General features: G+C 37.6%; 4 protein-coding genes across 4 annotated transcripts; all 4 read left to right on the forward strand.

Moving 5' to 3' along the window:
- Positions 1-4,122: 4,122 nt before the first annotated feature.
- On the forward strand, positions 4,123-4,965 carry LOC130215073 (uracil nucleotide/cysteinyl leukotriene receptor-like). Its single transcript, XM_056446957.1, has one exon. The coding sequence runs from the start codon at positions 4,123-4,125 to the stop codon at positions 4,963-4,965; it is 843 nt and encodes a 280-aa protein (XP_056302932.1).
- Positions 4,966-9,089: 4,124 nt separating this feature from the next.
- LOC130215074 (uracil nucleotide/cysteinyl leukotriene receptor-like) lies at positions 9,090-10,221 on the forward strand. Its single transcript, XM_056446958.1, has 2 exons — positions 9,090-9,750; positions 10,148-10,221. Exons 1-2 carry the CDS (start codon positions 9,090-9,092, stop codon positions 10,219-10,221), a joined length of 735 nt encoding a protein of 244 aa, XP_056302933.1.
- A 3,104-nt stretch (positions 10,222-13,325) lies between these two features.
- Positions 13,326-15,447, forward strand: LOC130214248 (P2Y purinoceptor 8-like). The gene is made up of 2 exons (XM_056445845.1): positions 13,326-13,998; positions 15,440-15,447. The coding sequence occupies exons 1-2, from the start codon at positions 13,326-13,328 to the stop codon at positions 15,445-15,447; spliced, it is 681 nt and encodes a 226-aa protein (XP_056301820.1).
- Positions 15,448-18,780: 3,333 nt separating this feature from the next.
- On the forward strand, positions 18,781-20,707 carry LOC130214249 (proteinase-activated receptor 3-like). The gene is made up of 2 exons (XM_056445846.1): positions 18,781-19,446; positions 20,585-20,707. The coding sequence occupies exons 1-2, from the start codon at positions 18,781-18,783 to the stop codon at positions 20,705-20,707; spliced, it is 789 nt and encodes a 262-aa protein (XP_056301821.1).
- Positions 20,708-21,279: the final 572 nt, after the last annotated feature.

The following is a 21,279-nucleotide window of genomic DNA, read 5'->3' on the forward strand; positions in this document are numbered from 1 at the left end:
AATACCATAGAAAAAAGAAAGACAGAAAGAAAAAAACACTCACATCACCAATCACTCCTTAGAATACCTGTTTACTCTGCAGAGTATGATGAAAAATATTACAGCATTTAATACAAATGATGCATTGGTCTATAGGTTTCTCATCAAAGTAATAGCCACCAGATACAGTATATAGATTTCGAATTCCTCAAGTTTTCCCTTCAAACAGTACCTGATTTCCTTTAAATGTAAAGTAGAAATCATATGTCCAATCCATAGTTTAGATGTAGAAGGCTCATTTTATTTTTCGCCAAAACAATAGCAAAGACCGCTTGGCTGTAGTTGAGCTGTAAGTGAGCAGTTTGTGTTGTGCACTTGATAATGAATGAATATGTTCAGAAAATCCCAGAATTAAAAGTATTGTATCTGTCAGTAGTTGCACCATAAAAATCTCAGAAGGCACTTCTGTTCCAATAGCTCTGTATCTTAGAACAAGAAATCAAACTATGGGGCAGATCGGCATCTACTGAATTACATTTCTTACAAAGAGGTGAGAGATTTTGGAAAATTCTATTGCATGATGATTATGATGAAGCCTTTGTTTGTCACATACACTTTTACATGTAGGGAAATTGGATGTAAATGTAGTATCTTTTTTGAATAATGTAGTCTATGAAACAGAATAAGACAACCCAGGATCATTATTGATATGTACCCTTATATACATATTGAACAGCGTGAAATACATCCCAGGAGGTATGTTTTTTTTGCAGTTTTTGTTTTCGCAAATCTTGCAGAGGCCACTGTACTCTTTTTCAGATCTCAAATTTCTCTTGCGATTGCCATTCATGCCTGCTCTTCTCCACCAGAGGCCACTGTTGACTGACTGACCAATAATCCCACCCTTCCCTAAACCCATCCGACAGTGTTTTCAAAAGCAATCCAGAAAAAGAAAAGCCCTCGTGGCTGCCTGATTTTTTTTTACCACGTTTTCAGATCTTACCACGTTGTCACCCTGTTATTTACTTTTATTTACTTACTTTTTTGCATTTTGTTTTTGTTTTACATGCTTTCTAGAACCGTTATTTGCTAGACTCGAACTCTGTCGTCATGGTTAACCCCTCTCTGCATCTCAAGATGGCCAATGTATGCGGTGAACCACTGGGTTATTCGTTAACAGCGGAAAAGCTGTCCACATGGAGGTAAGCGGTCAGCTGGTAGCGTGAAAAGAAACAGAAGCTGTCGGCAGCATCAAACCGCCCCGTAGTGTTCGTTTTAAAGATGAAATGCAGCCGTACATAGCTCTGGCTACATAATTCACGCTCTCCAGAAATGTATACAGAGGTACATTTTCACAATGTGCTTGTGTCGAAATAAGATGATGTCTAGAATTGATAGTGTTCGTTATTCTGCCACATTATTATGAAATTTCCACTCCTAGTTATTTTTACCATTCTTCCTTAAAAAAAACTTGAGGAGGGAGAAGTAATGGATTGTAATAGATCATAAATTACACGATAAACAATAAGCACTTTGGCTTCTAATGAGAATTTTACTAATGATTTCTTATCAATTTGTGTTAGTGTTGATCAGATGATGTTGATTTTGTCTAAAGTAGTTAGTAAATGTTACACAAACAAATGTTTTACAAACAGATTACATTGTTTATACTGTATGGTTGCTGTAAATGGTGATTTTGATAATCTAATAAACACCTGCTATTGATAAATCATCTTTTGCATATTACGAGTTTCCACTGTGATTTACTGAATTCTCTTGATTTACTATCATAACACACATGCTTAAAAAAATCCCTAATTTGTAAATACCCAGTCTAAGAATTTACATATGATGTGTTGAATGTTTGGCACCTGCTGGCCAGTGTCAGATGTACACAGTGGTTTATGAAAAACTAAATACTAATCGTTCTGTCACATTCAGAGAGACTGGACATTCACTCCTCAGGTGATAAACTCTTTTTTAAAATACAATTTCTTTTTTTTTTTTTTCACTGAATAAATATCAATATTGTGTAAAAATATGTTGATGGCTTGTTCAGTGCTACAGTAGCTTATAGGAAACAATGAGATGCTTTTTATTTTATTGAACAAAAGTAACAGTTAAGGATTTAATATTGAAATTAATGTTGAAAGGCACATTCTGTATGTACGATGTTTTGGTTGATGACTATTTTATGTTCATTTTCACTGTCAAGTTGCATCGTGAGACATTGATCTCAGCTCAAAAAAAATAGCTGTAGAAAAGTTTAACAAAGCGGCTTTTATTCTCTGGTGACCCATATTGCAGACTGTACCTCAACCTTGTATTTATTTGTTTCATTTTTTATTTTTTTTTTTAATTCTACACCATTTCTGTTAAGGCAGCGCAAGGCAAGTTTATTTATATAGCACATTTCATACACAATGGTAATTCAAAGTGATTTACATAAACAAGAATAAAAGAGACAAGAAAATAAAAACAAAGAATAAAATGATTAAAAACAGATTAAAATGTGTTAAAATCAGACCTAGCACAGTGCTCATTCAGTAAAGGCACAGCTAAACAGATGTGTTTTCAGTCTTGATTTGAATGTGTGTAATGTTGGAGCACATCTGATCATTTGTGGAAGCTGATTCCAGCAGCGTGGGCGTAATAGCTGAAGGCCGATTCACCCTGCTTTGACCAAACTCTTGGAATTTCTAATTTACTTGATCCTAATGATCTGAGTGATCTGTTAGGTTTGTATTCAGTGAGCATATCTGTAATGTATTGAGGTCCTAGGCCATTTAGTGACTTATAGACTAGTAATAATACTTTAAAATCTATTCTGAATCTTACTGGGAGCCAGTGTAAAGACCTGAGGACAGGTGTGATGTGCTCAGATTTTCTGGTTCTGGTCAGAATCCTGGCAGTTTCTTGGCCTATTCTTGCCTTTGGTTTTTTTGGCCTTGATTGCAATATTATTTGTAAGATGGCATGGAGCCTTGGCACCACCTATATAGGGTCAAAAAGTGAATTTACTTTTTGTTCTATTAGTAAATAACATCTGGAGGATTTTGTATGGCCTCTCATGTGGAAAAATCTGAAAGAAGTTTATCCCGAGGATGTATACATAGAAAAAAGTTTCTTTTATTGACATTTTCTAACTCAGGCTCATTCTGATTATGTATTCCTATATGCATTTCTTGAGAGAGCAAAATACGTCCCAGGAGCTATGTTTTTTTTTTTTTGCAGTTTCTGTTTTCGCGAATCCACTAGAGGCCGCTGTGTACGCCTTTTTAGATCTCAAATTTCTCTTGCGTGTGCCATTCGCGCCTGCTCTTTTCGTGTAAATCCACCAGAGGCCACTGTCGACTGACTGACCAACCGATCGATCCCCCACCCTACTCCTTCCCAAATCCCAACCAATAGCGTTTTAAAAAGCACCAACTGACCCGCCCACCCCCTTCCCTAAACCCAACCGCAGTGTTTTAAAAGGAATCCCGAAAAAGAAAAGCCCCCTGATTTTTACCACGTCCTCACCCTGTTATTTTACTTGTTTATTTAATTTTTTAGCTTTTGTTTATGTCTTACCTGCTTTCTGGAACCATTCTTCTCCGAACTCGAACTCCGTTGTCGCTGTGAGCTCTGCTCTGCATCTCAAGTCCTCCGACGTATATGTCGAGCTACTGGACAAACTGGTAACAGCAGAAAAGCCATCGATATGGAGGTAAGCAGTCAGCTGGTAAGCGGAAAAAGAAACGGCGTCATACCGCCCCGTAGCGTTCGTTTTATAAATGCAGCTATACGTAGCTCTGCTACATAATTCTCCAAAAATGTATATAGGGCTACGTTTACAGAATGAGCCTATGTTGATTGAAACAATATATATTCTGGGTTGATCATGCAAATTTCATGAGCCAGTTCTTTTTGTTTGTTTTGTTAAATGATTGTTTGATTGAAATTAAATTGATTGTTTTATCTTGAGTATAACTATTTAATTGTAATGGATTGCATGGATCTCAGATGATTTTACTGTACTGGATTTTAAGACTTTTTAGTTGATTTTCGTATCACCGCTGCAGTGTTTGTCTTATAATATTATCTTATTCCCTACAGTGAGGCAACACACAGAGTTACTTGTAAAACATCAGAAGACAAGAGATGAATAACTCAACAGTGAACTTCACCACATCTGAAACATCTAACTCCACAACTTCTTACACCATATTAATAGACAGTCTGAACATTTTTATGTACTGCATCGGTTTCATATTTGGATTTCCGACACACTCCTATGTTTTATGGCTGATCGTCACAGGATCAAGTGGAGTTGCTGCATCATTCTTCAACATTAATCTCGCTTTTTGTGAGATTGGGATCTGTTTGAATTGTTTAGTATATGCAATATCATATTGCTTTTTCAGTTTTTCAAATGTAAAACAATTTTTTGTAGGACTTACCATCACCGGTCGTCCTTTGTTTCAATGTCTGATCTGCGTGGAACGTTATTTAGCAGTGGTTCATCCTGTAACCTTTCTGAAGTACAAACCTCTCAGATATAGAGTGATCTGCTGTGCTCCAGCCTGGATAATCATTCTCGGCTCATGCTTGATCTGCATGTATACTTTGAATGAAAAGGGCAGGTATTTATATACATGGTTCTTCTCTACCCAGTTCCTCATCTTCCTCTCCATCCAGTTGTTTTGTCTCGTGGCTGTTCTCAGAGCTTTGAAGCAGTCAGGACCAGGAGAGAGAAAGAAAGAGGAAAACCACATGAAGAGAAGAGCGTTTCATCTTATTCTAATAACCACAGCAAGCATGGCCATCATATATGGCCCATTTACAATCATAGGTTTTGTTACCATCGTGGTAAATGAGCTTATTGATCCACTTTGGTTTGCTGGTTTCACTTGCTATGTGCTGGCTGGTTTTGTGCACCCTTTTCTTTATTTGCTCAGCACTGGGAAGATTTCCTGTCTCAGTTTGCCTAAATATGTCTGTTAAACTGTTATACTGTAGTAAAGGCAACAGTTTTTAATGTGTGTCTTTTGCTTGAGCAGACAAGTACACGTTGACATACACGTAGCAAACGTAGCAACATTTAATTCACTGTTGAGTTTGTCAGACCGTCAACAGTTTTAACACGCGGTTAAAGAATTTTGCCCCAATCACCATCTATTAAAATGCAGAAGTTGAACACAACAACCATGAGATGCATTCAATTCAATTCACCTTTATTTGTGTAGCGCTTTTACAATGTAGATTGTGTCAAAGCAGCTTCACATAAAAGATCATAGTAAATTGAAACAGTCAGTCCAGTTTTCAGAGTTTAAGTTCAGTTCAGTTCAGTTTAGCTCAGTTCAGTGTGGTTTAATAATCACTACTGAGTCCAAACACTGAAGAGCAAATCCAACAATGTGCAGCAAATGTGTAATCCATCGATGCATATGTGTAGAAATAGAAAGCAACTACTGTATTTAGTGCAATGGTAATGTTTGCACTTTGGCTTATAGAAAATGACTTGTGTTGTAAATTTGTGTCAGTATAGATCAGACAATTTTGCCTAGAGTTCATAAAAGTTACACAGATTTGATCTACATATTAAATTGTGTTTATAGATAGAGTTGTTGTTGTGGTTATTTTGATTACCTAATAAAACACTCCATCGATAGCCCAGATTCATCTTTTGCATTTTATGATTTTTCACCCATTAATCTTGGCTGACTATCATAACACAAATGCCTAACAATATAAAATTTCATTATAGCATATAATTTATTAAAATGCCCAGTCTAAGAATTTACACACTGTATGAGGTGTTGAATGTTTTGGCACCTGCTGGCCAGTGTCTGTGTGTTATGGAAGACTAAATATGAATTGTTCTGTTAATAATTGTAAACATTTCGTTTCCCCTTAGGGTTTCCCCTCTTTGATTTCCAGCAAACACACTCATGTTTGAGTAGAATGAACCATCAGTTACTCTGAGATATGTTTTGCACAGCGGATGTCCTTACAGCTGCAACCCAGCTCTGAGAGTGTAACCCTCAGTGCTGGGAAACACCCACACACTCTCCCATTCACATTAGTAATGGCTGCTTTTGAAGCACTGCTTCATGAAGTTTAGAAACCTTTATGGATCTTTTGTTTGAATCAGTGGTTCGGAGCATGTAACAAATTGGCATGTGATTGGCATCAAATTGGCAAGTCATGTGATTTTAGTAAATGAGGCTTGGTTACTTATCATTACTGTTACATTATGAAAATATCAATTTATTTGGAATTTTGATTACAGGGTTTCTGATGATGGGCTTAGGCAGGGCCCAGGGGTATCAATGATTGAAAAAAACAGTCAGTGTGGCTCAAAACCCCACAAAGCTGGCGAGCAGGGCTGTTAGGACTCAGACTGTGGTTATAGACCACAGATTGGAAAACATTGCGGAGAAACTTGAGTCATTGCAACGATATTTGGACAGACCTGGAGACCACGTGACGGACATTAGATATCTGCGAAACTAGCAGATATTGACGCAAATTTGGAAACCTTTTTCTCTTTTGGCTTACCTGTGACACTCCTGTTAGATGGCTTCGGCTGGAGACAAACAACTTCACCCAGAGAACAAGATAACGAGACGCTCTGAATTCCTCTTCCCTGTTCCAAGGGCATCTGTTGAGAATCTACAGGCTTACACACACACACTTACACAGCTACAGACAATCACTGCCTTTCCCGCATCTCACGCCTTCGTATGCTTATCACCCCCGGTGTGGGTAGGCAGACCTAGTGCTCTCTAGCGGCAGGACCAGATGGCTGGTACCTATATTGGACTATGTTATGTCTATGTTTTAATGTGCTTGTTGCTGGGGCTTTTTTCCCCCTGATCTCACACTGTCCTACTTCATGGATAGTCTGAGAGGGGCTTTTGTTTACCTCTCTTTTCCCTAATGTATCTTATTTCCTCTTTCTAAAGCTACATCTCATCTGACATGTCTTTCCCTATTGTGTGATGTTTGTATATGGTTGAAGGGGTCCATTTTCATTCATTCATTCATTTTATTTTCGGCTTAGTCCCTTTATTAATCAGGGGTTACCACCATGGAATGAACCGCCAACTTATCCAGCATATGTTTTACGCAGCAGATGCCCATCCGGCTACAACCCATCACTGGGAAACACCCATACACACTCATTCACACACATACACTATGGACAATTTAGCTTACCCAATTCACCTAGAGCACATGTCTTTGGACTGGTGGGGGAAACCGGAGCACCCGGAGGAAACCCACACGGACACGGGGAGAACATACAAACCTCACACAGAAATATGCCTCCTGGTGCCGGCAGCACTCAAGACGTTCTAGCTGTGAGGCAATCATGCTAACAATTTAGTCACCATAGACTGAATGCATAGACACTAAAATGTCCACTATTGTCCCATACCATTACTATGGAAGTCAGTGGTTACAGGTTTTCAGCTTTCTCTATCTATATTTCTCTATATCCTTTGCATTCAAAGGAAAAAACACAAATGTTTATAACCAGTTGAGTATGGGTAAATTGGGAGCAAATTTCAGTTTTGGTAAACTATGCCTTTAATGTGACGATCAAAGAGAATAGTTTTAAACACGTGAATGAATGTAGTGGAAATTGTGCCTTGATTGTGTCTTGAAGTGTCTTTTCAGCTCTTCCCCAGCCAGATTTTTACTCTTCATCACAATGGTAACCTTACAGATTTCAACAGAAGCAAATATTACAGCTCAACATTACATTGTATTTTAAGTCTCACTGAAAAGAAGGAATATCACTTAATTTGAAAACGTAGTTTCTTATACAGTCTGTCCCAAAGCATGCTGGGAACTTGAAATCTATTTCTAATCAATTTAAGTTCACCTTGACACAATACATTTAAAGTTCACAGCATGACTTAGGCCTATAATGAACTTCTTAAACATTTGAGTAAAAATAGCTAATATAATTTAATTGAATTAATTTTACTGTTTGGTTTTACATACAATGAACAGCGTTGTTTTAATTTTCATAGCTTATGTTTTATATGATGTAGCAGATGATGAAGTCATACACAATAATTCTTGTGACAGCTGAGCTGTTAAAAACCAAACAAAACACAGAGAGACATTCGGAGGGACAGGACATTCAATCCTCAGGTGATATTTCTTTTCATCATTTTTTTTTATTTAATCCTAAATAAAAAGCAATACAGTGTCTATCTGAAAAGTGTTTTGTTTGCATGTTCAGTGCCAGCTAATGGAAACAATGAGATGCTTTTTTATTATTGCGAAAACAATATTGTAAATAAGAATGATGTGAATTCTGAGATCAGAGCATTACAAATATTGTAGTGATGTTTAGGTTCATAAGGGTTTTATGAATATGTACACTTTCAAGTTGCATCATGAAACATTGGTCTCTACTCAGAAAAAAATTGTAAATTTAAAAATTTTTTAAAAAAATTGTAAAAGTGTCTTTTATTGACATTATTAGTAAATCGATACAATATGTTGTCTGGGTTGATCATTTAAATTACAGCTGCCATTTCTTTCTTTTTTTTTTTTGTTAAATTTAATATATTAAATATATTAGATTCAGGGTTCCAACTTAAAGCCAAATAACAATTGACTAAAACTAAAACCCCCACAACTGACTAGAAAACTTAATTTGACATGACATCTAATTAATGTAAAATCAGGCTGCTGCTGTGTATGTTATATGAATAATATTATATTTTATATACAATATAATATGTTAAAATAAATACATACTGTTAAAATTGTTTTAGCTTAAATGTAATTTTGCATGCCTGTAATAGCCATTGTGATATAACACCTTACCATAACAACAGGTGTGAATATATATTGAAGTGGAAAGTAGAATTTATAGTGACAAATCCGTGATATTACATGACTTGGACAAAAAATTTAAAAAATAAAAATCCCTGACTGTACTAGTCGGTACTTGTCCCTTTATTGTGCTAGAATTTCAGACTTTTTAGCTGATTCTTGTAACATTGCTGCAGTGATTGTCTTATAATAAAATATTTATCCCTACAGTGGAAACTTTAAAAGAGTACACAGGTTAACTTTTAAAACCTCTTGACCAAGAAGACAAGATGAATAACTCTACAGTGAACTTCACCACATCTGAAACTTCTGCAAACACCACAACTCATTACACTGGAGTAATAGATGATCTGAACATTTTTATGTACTGCATCGGTTTCATATTTGGTTTTCCGATACACTCCTATGTTTTATGGCTGATCGTCACAGGATCAAGTGGAGTTGCTGGATCATTCTTCAACATCAATCTCGCCGTTTGTGAGATTGGGATCAGTTTGAATTGCTTAGTTAATGCAATATCATCTTCCTTTTTCAGTTTCTCAACCTTAAAAACATTTTCTGAAGGAGTTACGTTCACTGGTCGTCCTCTGTTTCAGTGTCTGATATGTGTTGAGCGTTACCTGGCAGTGGTTCATCCTGTAACCTTTCTGAAGTACAAACCTCTCAGATATAGAGTGATCTGCTGTGCTCCAGCCTGGATAATCACTCTTGGCTCTTGCTTGTTCTGCATGTTCACTTTACATGAAGAGCGCAGGTATTTATTTACATGGTTCTTCTCAACCCAGTTCCTCCTCTTCCTCTGCATCCAGTTGTTTTGTCTTGTGGCTGTTCTCAGAGTTCTGAAGCAGTCAGGACCAGGAGAGAGAATGAGGGAGAAAGAGGAAAACCACATGAAGAGAAGAGCATTTCATCTCATTCTAATAACCACAGGTAGCATGTCTATCATATATGGCCCAAGTATAATTGTAGGATTTGTTACCATTATGGTAAAACAGCTGATTGACCCACTTTGGCTTATTGGTTTCACTTGCTATCTGCTGGCTGGTTTTGTGCACCCTGTTCTTTATTTGCACAGCACTGGGAAGCTCTCCAGTCTCTTCCATCACTGTTTGCCATAATATGTCTAATTGTGATCATCTTGTAATGCTTAAGAATATTAATCTTATTGCACTAACTTTGACATCTCAATCACTATTAAAAATCTATTTGACAAATAATTAGTCTCCTTAAACTTTCCATTGCCATGCCAATTATGACTTTTTTTGTGTTATTTTATTCCATACATCATAAACATAATTGCACCATGTGTATTTCTGTTAAGCCATAGTGTACCATCTGGAGCCGGACCAAATGGCAGTGTTTGGTATTGATATACATTGCACAGAGATTGAAATTGATTGATCTGCCCCAAGTTCACTGGTTGTATGTAAAGTTTTAGATGGTGTTCAGGGGAAATGTGAATTTAAAGTCTTTTAATTTGCACATTTATGCAACTGCAGTCAAAACCTGTTTATTAAAGTTGGCCCATGTTTAATATTCATGATTAATTAAGAGTGCACGCACACAAGGCTATTCCACCACACAAGGCTGTGCCCGGTCACGTTTGACCCAATTTGTTTGACTAGTGTGAGTTCTCTGTACTGAACAAGTTTATTTGGCTGGCTCTTGTCCAGATGGAAGAGGTGGGCCAATACACGGTTAGGTTGGCCTTGTGAGCGGTACGCATGAATTGTGCAAAGCATGCCCGAACGCAAAACTGAAGACGCAACATCTTTTAAGGGACTGTTTCATATGAATTTACAACACAATCTCACAGCAATTCGTAACTTTTTGATTTAGTAGCTAATTCGTGTGAATTTGTACAATCTAATTCGCACAATTTAGTACGATTTGCTCATCCCCCAATGACGGTTGGGATTAGGGGTGGGGTTAGGTGCCACGCCTCCTTTTAATTCGATTAAACTCGAATGAATTTGTACGAATTAGCCACTAAACTGACAACACGCTTTCTCATGAGATCAGGCTGGAGTGTATTATACATTTTTACAGTCAACGAACGCTAACTGTCATAATTTATAAAAGATGCAATCTCCTCATTGCACTTCAGTTGCCATCTTAAGCAAATCTCCTAACATGTGCAGCAGGATGACTTTAATGAAAATTTATGAGTTAAAAGCGGTGGATCTGTTCAGCAAAAGATTAGGCTTTGTGCCACTGCGTCCCAAATGATTCTAAATAATAAGGAGATTGCCTCTCTTCCTGTTTTGTTCTAAACAGTTGCATTGATAACACAGTAGTGATAAGGCTCGGAAGATGAAAATGCAATGTGAGTGTGGGCTGTCAGGATAATTCAATTCAATTCGCCTTGATTTGTATAGCACTTTAACAATGTAGATTGTGTCAAAGCAGCTTCACATTAAAGGTCATAGTAAATTGGAACAGGGTAGTGCTAGGCAATTGTGTCTAGGATCCGATCAAGGCCCTTGGGGTTTGTACATTGTAACTTAGAAATGTTTAGATTGCTAATTCAATAAAACTATTCATCATGACCCCATTGTCAACATTTACAAATAAATTGCAATAAATCTTACACTCAGTCATAACACAGATGTCCAGTGTATTTATTGCCTATATTTAAAATACTCAGTCTAAGTATTTACATATCAGGTGTTGAATGAGTGGCATATGTGCTATCGGGAGATAAATAACAATATTTTGGGTTGACTGAACATGCATTGTTCCTGTGATTATTATTATTTGATATATTGTGCTATATTTTATTTGATTTTAGATTATTATTATTATTATATTTCATAAATATTTTTAAATGTTTTTTTGCTTCCATTTTGAGTGATTGAGCAAAACAATAACTCCAACTGCAGTCGTGCAGCCATTAAGTGTCAGCTGAAAAATGTTAGAAAATAGGAGGAGACCAAAATAGCTTTTGTTTTAACCCTTCTCATGGGCAAGGCATGTGACTGGGGGACTTCTGTCTGTGAGACTCGAGCCCCACTCTGTGCTTCATTCAGTGACATCCAGCAGGAGATGATGAGGCTCTTCAAGTGGTCTCAAATGGCCCGTTTCCACTGAGTGGTACGGTACGGTTCGGTTTGGTACGCTTTTATGGCCGTTTCCACTGTCAAAAGGCATACCGAACCGAACGGTACCGTACCACTTTTTTGGCACCCGTTCGAAAGGGTACCAAACACGAGAAAGGGTACCAAAAGGCGGAGCTAGACGTGCAGCTGAACGCTATTGGTTTACAGAGATACGTCATTCGCTTACGCAACAAGCCAGAATGAAAACAAAAAACCTGCCATGTTTGAAAGGGGCTGTATGTGTTTATATATGTTCATTTACTTATTTAATATAATTACAGACGTTACAGTAGGCTGTTTCACACTGTCATTAATCTGCAGTTATAATCAATTCATGTTCAAAGAAAAGTTAGTAATAAACATTTCTACACAAGTATTTATGTGTGTAAAGCATCTGTTTTGTGAGAAGAGCTTCTCATATGATATGTGAGCGACCTGTACAGCTTTATTGTAGACATTTCCTCGAGCGAGAATGATGTCGACTGAAACTTTGTCATACGCCACGCCCACCAAAAGGGTACCCTTGGTAGTGGAAACGCAAGCCTGATAGAGGTGACCCGTACCGACCCGAACCCTACCGTACCAGTCAGTAGAAACGAGCCTAAAGGGTGCAGGAGGCTGCTGACTATTTAGTGCGGCTTTGCTAAGAGGTTGCTCAGTCATGTACAATGCCATCCAGTTCAAGAACCTGGTGGTCTCCTGCAACTGGAAAGAGGAAGCCTGCCAGTCCAGCTTGCTTGATTGCAATTAGGATCATCTCTTTAGGTTCTGAGGAGGGTATGCATGGAGAGGAGTGAAAGACAGCTTTCAAAACACCTGATACTGAGTACTGCCATTCGGTCTGACCAATGCTCCAGCTTTCCTCCAGGCCTTGGTTAATGATGTGCTCAGAGGCATAGTCAATCAGTTTTGTCTTTGTGAACCTTGATCATTTCTCAGGTCAGCACAACTCTTGACTTCTCATAAGGTGCTGCTGCAGTTCCTGGGGTTTCCCAAATTTAATCACTGTTTCATCTGGAACTGCAGTCAAATTGCTGCACCCTTACATTCACTCCTCTTTGGACATCCACTCTTCAGGTGATAGGCTTCTTTTTTAATATTTATGTTTTTGTTTTCACCCTAAATAAACAACAAAGTGGCTCTATCTCATAGGAAAAGTGTTCCATTAGTGATCCATCAGTCACATCAATCGCAGTTATTTGACTAGCAAATTTATCCATCTTGCAAATCAGTGATCAACTGCGGTGCATTTAACCTCAGAAAACTTTACTGTACTAGATCGTTGGACATTTCTTTAGTTGAGTCTTGTTATATTCCCGCAGATTGCATCTAATAATATAATACTTTTCCAACCGTGGGTCACAAGTTAACAGCTAAAGTTGCTGAACTGAGAAGACACTTAAAAAGATGAATAACTCTACAGTGAACTTTACCATACCTGAAACATCTACAAACTCCACATCTTATTACACCAGTGTAATGAAGAGTCTGAACATGTGTCTCTGCGCCATCAGTTTTATATTTGGTTTTCCTGCACACTCCTATGTTTTATGGCTCATCGTCACAGGAGCGGAAAGAAGTGTCGCTTCAGCGTTCTTCAACATCAATCTTTCCGTTTGTGAGATTTGTAGCTCTTTGGCTTTTTTGTTCTCTCTGATTAAACATATTTGGTTTTCACATCTCACTACAGTTTTTGGATTCTCACAGTTTTTCATTGGATTAGGTGTCACTGGTCGTCCTCTTTTTCAATGTCTGATCTGTGTTGAGCGTTACCTGGCAGTGGTTCATCCTGTAACCTTTCTGAAGTACAAACCTCTCAGATATAGACTGATCTGCTGCGCTGTGGCCTGGATTATTGTCCTTGGCTTCTGTATGTGTGGCATGTATGGTTTACTTGAAGAGGACAGGTATTTTTATTCATGGTTCCTCTCAATCCAGTTCCTCCTATTCCTCTCCCTCCAGTTGTTTTGTCTTGTGGCTGTTCTCAGAGCTCTGAAGCAGTCAGGACCAGGAGAGAGAAAGAAAGAGGAAAACTACATGAAGAGAAGAGCATTTCATCTCATTCTAATAACCACCGCAAGCATGGCTGTCATATATGGCCCATATACAATCATAGGATTTGTTACCTTAAAGTTAAAACGGCTCAGAGATTTACTTTGGGTTGTTGGTTTAACTTGCTATGTGTTTGCTGGTTTTTCGCAACCTGTTCTCCATTTGCACAGTGCTAGAAAAGTCTCCTGTCACTGTTTCAATAACATTTTATTGTGATAATTTAAAAATTGTTGAGATTATGAACTTTAGTGCTCTAATTGTTTTTTTTTATTTCTCTGAATTACAGTTTAACATCTCGACCACTATACATTTGTCAGGTTACAGTACCATCCTTTGTATTTTTGTCTTATTAACCAGTGTAGGTCATTTTTGAGAATAAAATGGCTTCCTTTTGACATTTTTACTCGGTTAAGTGGCGATGCAGTGGCGCAGTAGGTAGTGCTGTCGCCTCACAGCAAGAAGGTCACTGGTTCGAGCCTCGGCTAGGTCAGTTGGCGTTTCTGTGTGGAGTTTGCATGTTCTCCCTGCGTTCGCATGGGTTTCCTCCGAGTGCTTCGGTTTCCCCCACAGTCCAAAGACATGCGGTACAGGTGAATTGGGAAGGCTAAATTGTCCGAAGTGTATAAGTGTGAGTGAGTGTGTATGGATGTTTCCCAGAGATGGGTTGCAGCTGGAAGGGCATCCGCTGTGTAAAACATGTGCTGGATAAGTTGCCAGTTCATCCCTGGATTAATAAAGGGACTAAGCCAAAAAGAAAATGACTGACTGACTTGGTTAATTAGCGCTGAGGGTTTTTGGGTATTAGATTATGTGGTTTTAATTTTATGTATTTGATTTGGGACCACTCCAGTTCCTTTTCTCAAGATAAATCTTTTATTTTATTTTATTTTATTTGCATTGTACAGTGGCTGAGAGAGCTTAACACGCTGCAATTTAAGATTAAAGTTTTAAGAAAACTCCAGCATATTAAGAAACGATCTTCATCAGTTTGACAGCACACGTTTTGCAAATTCTCACAACACAAACAAGTGAAAAAACGCACTGCATTTTGTCACAACACTTGCAAATATCCATGTAACACAACGGAAATGTTTCAAGGGGACCCAAAAACATGAAGGACCCTGATGAGATATGGATGTGTTATTATGCCGTGACTGATGCTCAGTGAAGTTGTTGGTCTTTTAAAGCTGAGCTCTTTCTTGTTTATTTTAATATCCTGATTAAACGATTTTGTAAATTATTAGCTAAAATTAACTGATGGTTAAATGGGAAACGTTGTTTTAATAGTACGCAGCGCGTTTAATAAATGCAGCGCGTTTTTTCAGTTCTTGGTGTTGTGACTAAATGCAATGCGTTTCTTCAGTTGTTTGTGTTGTGAGACTTTGCAACACGTGTGCTGTCAAACTGATGAAAATTGTTTCTTAATTTGCTGGTGGTTTTGTAATTGCATGTGTTCTCTTAAATTGCAGAGCGTTAGGCTCTCTCGGCCTACAGCATTGTAAAAAAAAGCTCAATCACACATGCTGATTAAATGTTTTCAATTAAAGAAACAAATGCTATTAAATACCAACTAATGCTATTTCTTACATCTCTTTGGTTCTTATCCATCAAATATAGTCTCAAATACATTAATTCCATTGGCTGTTGTGGTTGTTGACACTGTCAGACTGTTTAAAGACATTTGGACACAATCACGATGTTCACGACCCTGGATGAGATGCTTGTAGTATGGAAACTATTTGGTTGTGGAATTTGTGTGTTATTAATCTATCAACCTGGTATCTTTTAAAAGCAAAAACTTCTCTGCAAAGTATTCAGTATGTGCTCTTGGACTTCTAAATGCTATGATTTGACCTTGAAAATACTTAAACATCTGTGTCAGCATAGAACAGGCAACTTGTCAACCATTTTTAGGAAATGTTACACCCATTTAACACGTAGATTAAATTGTGTTCATAGAATTGTTGTAAGTGGTTGCTATTTTGATTATGCAATAAAACACTTCATCGATGACCCAGTGTTATCTTTTGCAAATTGAGGCCTCGTTTACACTAATACGTTTTCATTTTAAAACAGCATTTTATTACGAAAACAATCCACGTCCACACTGGCGTTTTATCTATCATTTCTGAAAAGCTCTCCGTCCACACTACACCACTGAAAACGCACATCACATGACCACACACACACTGGCATGCACTGAAAGCTGCTTCAGCGTATTCTCGTGTCTGAGCTCCAGGCAGTCAGTGGGAGCTCTGAGCATATCTGCCTGGCTAAGAGCAGCCAGACATCGGCCAGTCCATCCCGGGTCTGCCACCGGAGCTCATCTCTCTTTAGTTATAAAGCACAATCAATAATTCGTCTTGTGTAGGCTAGAATTATATATAACAAGTCTGTCTTTTAAATCTATTAGCCTACTTGTTCTCAGGTAACGTGTTTTGGCTGAGCGCAAAGATAAGTTGATATACCTATTAATTTATGTAAACACGTACACTGATTCCGCACGTTTGACCGATTGCTTGCCTTTATTTTATATATAATATAAAATTATTGTACTTTATACTTTTAGAATTATTGTTCATTATTAAAATGATAGCTTACTCATTATTATATTCAGCAAAAGAGACGGCTATTTCCCCATGCATTTCTTCTGAAAATCTTTATTGTGTGCATATAGCCTGAGATTAAGCACATATTGCCAAAACCACTCAGTGAGCCTAATGTTTCATATTTTTCTGTGAAAATTAAAGGAGGCAGTTATTAGGCTCAGTTTTGTTATAAACTTGCATACAGTGAAGATGACGGTCATATCAAAATGTACATGATGCCTTAACATTTTTGGGGTCTGTTAGGTTTGATATTGAGGAAAAAGCCCCAATCAGGTAGCGAGAAGGTCTGTAGCCACACCTTCGTTTTCAGGAATCTCCGTTTTCCCCCAGCCATACTGACAAAGAGCAGCAGCATTTTAAAATGAAAACAGCTTCTTCAGCGTTTCCAAAACAATTCCATTTTCGGGGCTCGAAAACTCTAGAGTAGTGTGGACAGAAGGCATAAGCATAGCAAAAAACTAAAACGTATTAATGTAAACAGGGCCTGAGTTTCCACAGATATAATTAAATGTGCAATTTAATGATTTGCATGTGGGGTGTTAAATTAACGGGACCTACTGGCCAGTGTCAGATGTATAAAGAATTTTGGCAAGTGTTTGAATAAAAGTTTGCGCTAAATGAAAAAACGGTAAATAAGTAAATAAAACCAGAAACAATAATCCAGCTAGTACTCTATGTGAAATAAAGGTGAGATGAAATATATTTTGAAGTATTTACATGGACATTAATAATGTGCAATTTAGACCACCAAGTAAGTAATTTGCATATTGCAAAAAGTTTGTGACATGAAGCATACACATTTATTCTTGTAAGAGCTGTGAAGTCACGCTACAAAACATCACAGTGATTCATTCACATTCAGGAAGACTGGGCATTCACTACTCAGGTAATAAACTTCTTTTTTAGCCAATTTCTTGTTTTTACTCTCAGTAAACAACAATATGTGGTCTGATAGTGTTATGAGGGCACGTTCAATGCTTTAGCTGTTGGGAAATAATGAAATGCTCTTTCATATTTAACCAATGTAACAATTTGGAAATGTAATTTCAAAACCCATGCAAGGCAAAAAAGATTCATCTGTGTTTTCTTGCTCATATAAAGGACCATTAATGAGCTTCCAGTACTTTTTCCTGTAACACTCCAAAAGAAATATTTAGGCCTAAGAAATAAGATTTATGTATTCTGATTGCATATAAAATTTCCATCCATTTGGATTACATACTTTTAACATCATCGATTTAATACACTTTCTGTGATTGATGTTTGTTAGTTAACCATGAATGAAACAAACAAGAACAAGATTTATGCAATAATATCAATAAATCCAACATGCTTTAAATGCTTCTTATAAATTCATCTACTGTCTGGAGTATGGTGCTGCATCAATTTTACCCTGGATATTAAGTAAACCAATCTCATAGAATTGAACTAATTGGATCTGGCTTTTTCTACAGCTAGATAGATGAATATGGTGTAAATATTAGATTGAGAGTATTAGATTGATTCCAAGAGATCTGACAACATATTAAAAAACTGACAAATTAAATGACAGATTACAAACAGTTAATGATAAACTTAATCATGATTACGTTTTTTAATATAATTACAAAACATTCATAATGTTATGTGTTGTTAACTGTATATTAGTCAAAAAAATCATTTGTTAAACGGAGTTATATTTTTAACATCAAAGGATTCTCAAGCAGAGATCAAGAGTTCAGTAAGCTTGAGCTCTAATTTAAAACAGGTATTGTTACAAAATATTACACTTTGAATGTACTGAACTGTTTCCCAGTACTGGGCTGTGGCTGGAAGGGCGTAAAACATATGCTGGAATAGTTGGTGGTACATTCCACTCTGGCGACCTCTGAAAAATCAGAGACTAAACAAAGGAAAATAATGAATGAATGAATGAATGAATGAACTGAGCCTTTACACAACTCTCTGGAATACCTGATCCATTAGTCAATCTCAGTCACTCTCTCAATTTCTTATAAAATTTTTGCAATTTTCCTTCAACTTGTGCTTAACTGCAGCGCATTTAACCTAAGAAGACTTTATTGTTCTAGATCTGTGGACTTTTCTTTAGTTGTTTCTTTTGTTCTATTCCTGCAGACTCCATCTTATAATAAAATATTTTCCCCACCGTAGGCCACGGGTTAACTTTTAAAGTTGCTGAACTGAGAAGATACTTAAAAGAAATGAATAACTCTACAGTAAACTTCATCACACCGGAAGCATCTATAAACTCCACAACTAATTACACCGGAGTAATAGACAGTCTGAACATGTGTCTCTTCAGCATCAGTTTCATAATTGGTTTTCCTGCACACTCCCATGTTTTATGGCTCATGGTCACCGGAGAAGAAAGAAGTGTCGCTTCAGCGTTCTTCAACATCAATCTTTCCATTTGTGAGATTTGCAGCTCTCTGAATTTTTTGTTCTCTGTACTTAAACAAATTTGGTTTTCACATCTGACAGCATTAACACTGTTTTTCATCGGATTAGGTGTCACGGGTCGTCCTCTGTTTCAGTGTCTGATCTGTGTTGAGCGTTACCTGGCAGTGGTTCATCCTGTAACCTTTCTGAAGTACAAACCTTTCAGATATAGACTGATCTGCTGCGCTGTGGCCTGGATTATTGTCCTTGGCTTCTGTTTGTGTGGCATGTATGGTTTACTTGAAGAGGACAGGTATTTTTATTCATGGTTCTTCTCAATCCAGTTCCTCCTCTTCCTCTCCCTCCAGTTGTTTTGTCTCGTGGCTGTTCTCAAAGCTCTGAAGCAGTCAGGACCAGGAGAGAGAAAGAGGGAGAAAGAGGACAACCACATGAAAAGAAGAGCATTTCACCTCATTCTAATAACTACTGCAAGCATGGCTGTCATATACGGTCCATTTATGATCATAGGATTTATTACTATAAAGTTAAAACAGCTCCGAGATCTACTTTGGCTTGTTGGTTTCACTTGTTATGTGATTGCTGGTTTTGTGCACCCTGTTCTTCATTTGCACAGAGCTGGAAAACTCTCATGTCTCTGTTTGCAATAACATGTCTTATTGTGATCATTTATTATTGCAATTATGAACTTTTATTTGTGAAAATCTAACAATTGAAGACTGCACTGAATTGTTCAAAAGAGCTTGCAGTTACATTTTTGGAGAAAGGGGAACAAGTAAGGTCATTCTGCCTGTATGCAGTGTTAAGGCCCCTGCAGATGTAGTGCTAGGCTTTTCGAGCTAGGCGTGGACAGGGAGGTGCTGGGGGGTTTGGTTTGTTGTGGACGAAAGTGAAGAGCGGGGAGGGTGGGGTGGTGGGTGTGTTGGTTTGGTTGAGTAGTGGACGAAAATAAAGAGGAGGGGGGGGGGGGTGGGATTGTGGGTTGTGCCCCCTAATATTAACTCTGGGCACCCCAAAAGTGCGTGGGCCCTTAGAATCGTTCTAACTCCCCCTCCCCCTCAGCAGTGCCCCTGGATACTTTAAACGAAATAAAAAAGAATTAAAATGACGGCATTTTGAACAAATTCAGCCAAAACAAAGTTCTTTTTGACTTTGTTTTCAGCAGTTTGAAACAGTCCACCAAAGCAACCTTTTTGGGGAGTTTGTTTTGGTCCTAAACACCTTTAAGCTGCCATTGGTCCGTGATGACTACGCAATTGTTGGGTGTGTCTTGGAACTCCGCCTTCTTTTTTCATGTTTGTATTCACACAGTTTAGACAGGAGAAAAACATCCAGCACAACAAGTTAGCAACATGAATAAACTGGAGGCTCGAGTAGCAGAGCTGGTACAGATATATCCGCACCTGAACTATCGCTCACTGAGAGATTTTAAAGACTCACAGTCCCACACCAGACACAACTGCACAATGCCATGTCAGATCAGTTTCTAAAACCTTGTTCTATTCAGTGTATGTTCGTGACAAAATAAAATCCTATGTGGTCTGCCATGGTGGCACTTCTCACTGGAGAAGGCTGTTTGCCTTATATGCAACTGCTCTTATCTTACAGCCTCCATTGTTGTGTTTAGGAGTCCACTTGAATGGCGTGACACATTTACAACCCTGCCTACTGAAGCGCGGGGATATCAGAAGGTTTGAAAACCTTCTGTGTACCATCACTCAGCCATTTTGAAATTCTTTTTGGATCAAACAGAGAACAAAAAAGAATCGTGTTCAAAGTTTACTGGGGCTTTAAGACACACTAGGCAATGGGATGAGTGTCATCCTTTGTATTTTTGTCGAAGATTCCTGCTTCCTTTTCACATATCTGTTTGTTTAGTTAGCTTAGAGGGATTTTGAGTATTAGACTGTGTAGTTTTTGTTTTTCTTTTATTTACTTTGGCCTCGTTCTAGTTTCTTTTCTCCTTTCAATGCGAGCCACCAGATCCAACAATGCAGAAAAGCTAAAGGGTGCTGTAAGAGTGTCTATTACACTAAAACCAAAACTGAATTCTGTGTTTTCATTAGCTGTAAGCCAGAATAATTAAAATTAAAAGAAATAAACACTTGGTATACATTTCTGTGTGTAATGAATGTAAATATGAGTTTCAATTTTCAGTTGTAATCAACTTTTTCTAATTTGTTGAGATGCATCTGTATATGTAAACATCTGTTATGTGAAATAGCTATAAAAAAGTGCATTGTCAGAGTCAGAGAATCACTAACTGCCACTTATATAATTGGCAATTACAGTTTAATTAATGT

The sequence above is a fragment of the Danio aesculapii genome, chromosome 21, assembly GCF_903798145.1.
Source record: "Danio aesculapii chromosome 21, fDanAes4.1, whole genome shotgun sequence".
NCBI lineage: Eukaryota > Metazoa > Chordata > Actinopteri > Cypriniformes > Danionidae > Danio > Danio aesculapii.

Coding starts and splice junctions, on each gene's coding strand:
- LOC130214249 (XM_056445846.1), top strand. CDS start 18,781: ATGAATAACTCTACAGTAAACTTCATCACACCGGAAGCATCTATAAAC. Junction 19,447..20,584: donor ACCTCATTCTAATAACTACT/GCAAGCATGGCT, acceptor CTTATCTTACAG/CCTCCATTGTTGTGTTTAGG.
- LOC130215073 (XM_056446957.1), top strand. CDS start 4,123: ATGAATAACTCAACAGTGAACTTCACCACATCTGAAACATCTAACTCC.
- LOC130214248 (XM_056445845.1), top strand. CDS start 13,326: ATGAATAACTCTACAGTGAACTTTACCATACCTGAAACATCTACAAAC.
- LOC130215074 (XM_056446958.1), top strand. CDS start 9,090: ATGAATAACTCTACAGTGAACTTCACCACATCTGAAACTTCTGCAAAC. Junction 9,751..10,147: donor TCTCATTCTAATAACCACAG/GTAGCATGTCTA, acceptor GTTAAGCCATAG/TGTACCATCTGGAGCCGGAC.